Source organism: Pygoscelis adeliae, unplaced genomic scaffold, assembly GCF_000699105.1.
Source record: "Pygoscelis adeliae isolate BGI_AS28 unplaced genomic scaffold, ASM69910v1 Scaffold130, whole genome shotgun sequence".
In the NCBI taxonomy this organism is placed as follows: Eukaryota; Metazoa; Chordata; class Aves; order Sphenisciformes; family Spheniscidae; genus Pygoscelis; species Pygoscelis adeliae.
Genome location: NW_008824031.1, coordinates 1,191,088 through 1,192,593, shown reverse-complemented (window position 1 = coordinate 1,192,593; position 1,506 = coordinate 1,191,088). Strand labels below are relative to the sequence as shown.

The window sequence follows — 1,506 nt, the reverse complement described above, 5'->3', positions numbered from 1 at the left end:
ATCTGGATGGTGCGAAGCCCAGGGCTTCGCCCCCAGGCTGCTCCCACTTGCCCCAGCCTGCTGGAGGGATGGGCACCCCCTGCCCTCCCCAGGGGTACTTACTCCTCATGCCCTTTGCAGAGGAAGAAGAGGGTCCTCCAGGCCTGCACTGTGGCCAGCAGCAGGGAGAGGAGCCCGGTGAAGATGCTGAAGCGGCAGGCGGCCTCGGGCCCCCACTCCTGCACGGTGAAGAGCTGCCTCTCCACCGTCAGGTTGGCGTTGAGCCACATGCCCTCGGTGAAGAGCAAGCACCGGCCGTGGAAGTCGTTGCCATTCTCAGAGAGCGGCACCACCACGATGAAGCTGAAGAGGAAGGCCAGGAAGTAGCAGATGCACTGAGCAAAGAGGAAATTGCTGAGCGCCATGTCCGCGGCTCTGCGCAGGCAGAGGGAGGGAAGGAGGGAGGGATGGAGGAGGGAGGGATGCAGGAAGGAGGGATGGAGGAGGGAAGGATACAGAAGGGAGGGATGCAGGAGGGAGGGATGCAGGAGGGAGGGATGTGGGGCGGCAGCGGGGGGAGGATGGAAGGATGAAGGGAGGAAACCTGCAGCAGTAGGGGGTGGGGAGGGAGGATGCGCAGTGCAATGCAATGCAATGCAATGCCCGCGGCTGCTGCCTCTCCTGCGGCCCGAGCTGCCCCTGCTGATGGCTTCAGGGCTTGCGGGGGGAGCGGAGAGGAAGAGCTGTTGTGGGGGATCCTTCTTCTTCGGGAAAATCTGGCCACTGATACACCCTGGTGCCCAGGGGGTTAAATCAGTCCGTGCCTCACAGGCAGGGCTGGGTACCACCGGCTCTCAGTGGGGTATCCCCCTAATGACATAGGACACTGATGTCACCTGTGTTGGTGGCCGTGACACATACCCCTCCCCCACAAAAAAAAAAAAAAAAAAAAAAACCAAAAAAAAAACAACCAAAAAACAACCAACCCAGCTTCATCCTGGCTGCTGGATCCCAGCAAGTTTTGGCCCCAGTTTCTAAAAATCTGGCCACCAACCTCAGATGGTGGCAATAAGGGACAGGGTGCACAGCTACCCTGGGATCTGCAGACCGAGTGGTTTTGTTCCTAGCCCAGCTGGTCACCCCCTGCAACAAGATATTGCAAGTGGCAGCAAGGGTTCACCACAAGTGGAATAACTTTTCTTGAGCTTTGGTGTCAGGGGCTGCGCAGGTTTGGGATCATCTGCATTGTCCTCTGGCTGGCAGAAAGAGTAGGGGGGAAAGAAAATAACCCTAAGCTCCAGCTGGACATCGAGCTGCGAACGGATCAGCACAGCAACGGTACGTACATGGCAGGGACAGTCACCGCTCACTTGATTCCCAGGGGTGAGCATCCACCCTGCTCTGCACTGCCAGGGACCAGCCCCCTGCCTCGCACCACCCTTGGAAAGACGTCAGAGCATCCCCTCAGCTGTAGGGCCCAAAACTGCATGGCCAGGATGCAAGAAAGCAAAAAGCATCAGAGAGAGG

At 58.6% G+C, this 1,506-nt stretch overlaps 1 protein-coding gene across 1 annotated transcript in view; it reads right to left on the bottom strand.

Moving 5' to 3' along the window:
• Positions 1-546, bottom strand: part of TMEM179 (transmembrane protein 179) — an 8,075-nt gene extending 7,529 nt beyond the window's left edge. The window contains exon 1 of the mRNA XM_009327651.1: positions 103-546. Within this exon, the coding sequence (XP_009325926.1) occupies positions 103-404 (302 nt within the window). The 5' untranslated portion in view covers positions 405-546. The remainder of the gene's footprint in view (positions 1-102) is intronic.
• Between the last annotated feature and the right edge of the window lie 960 nt (positions 547-1,506).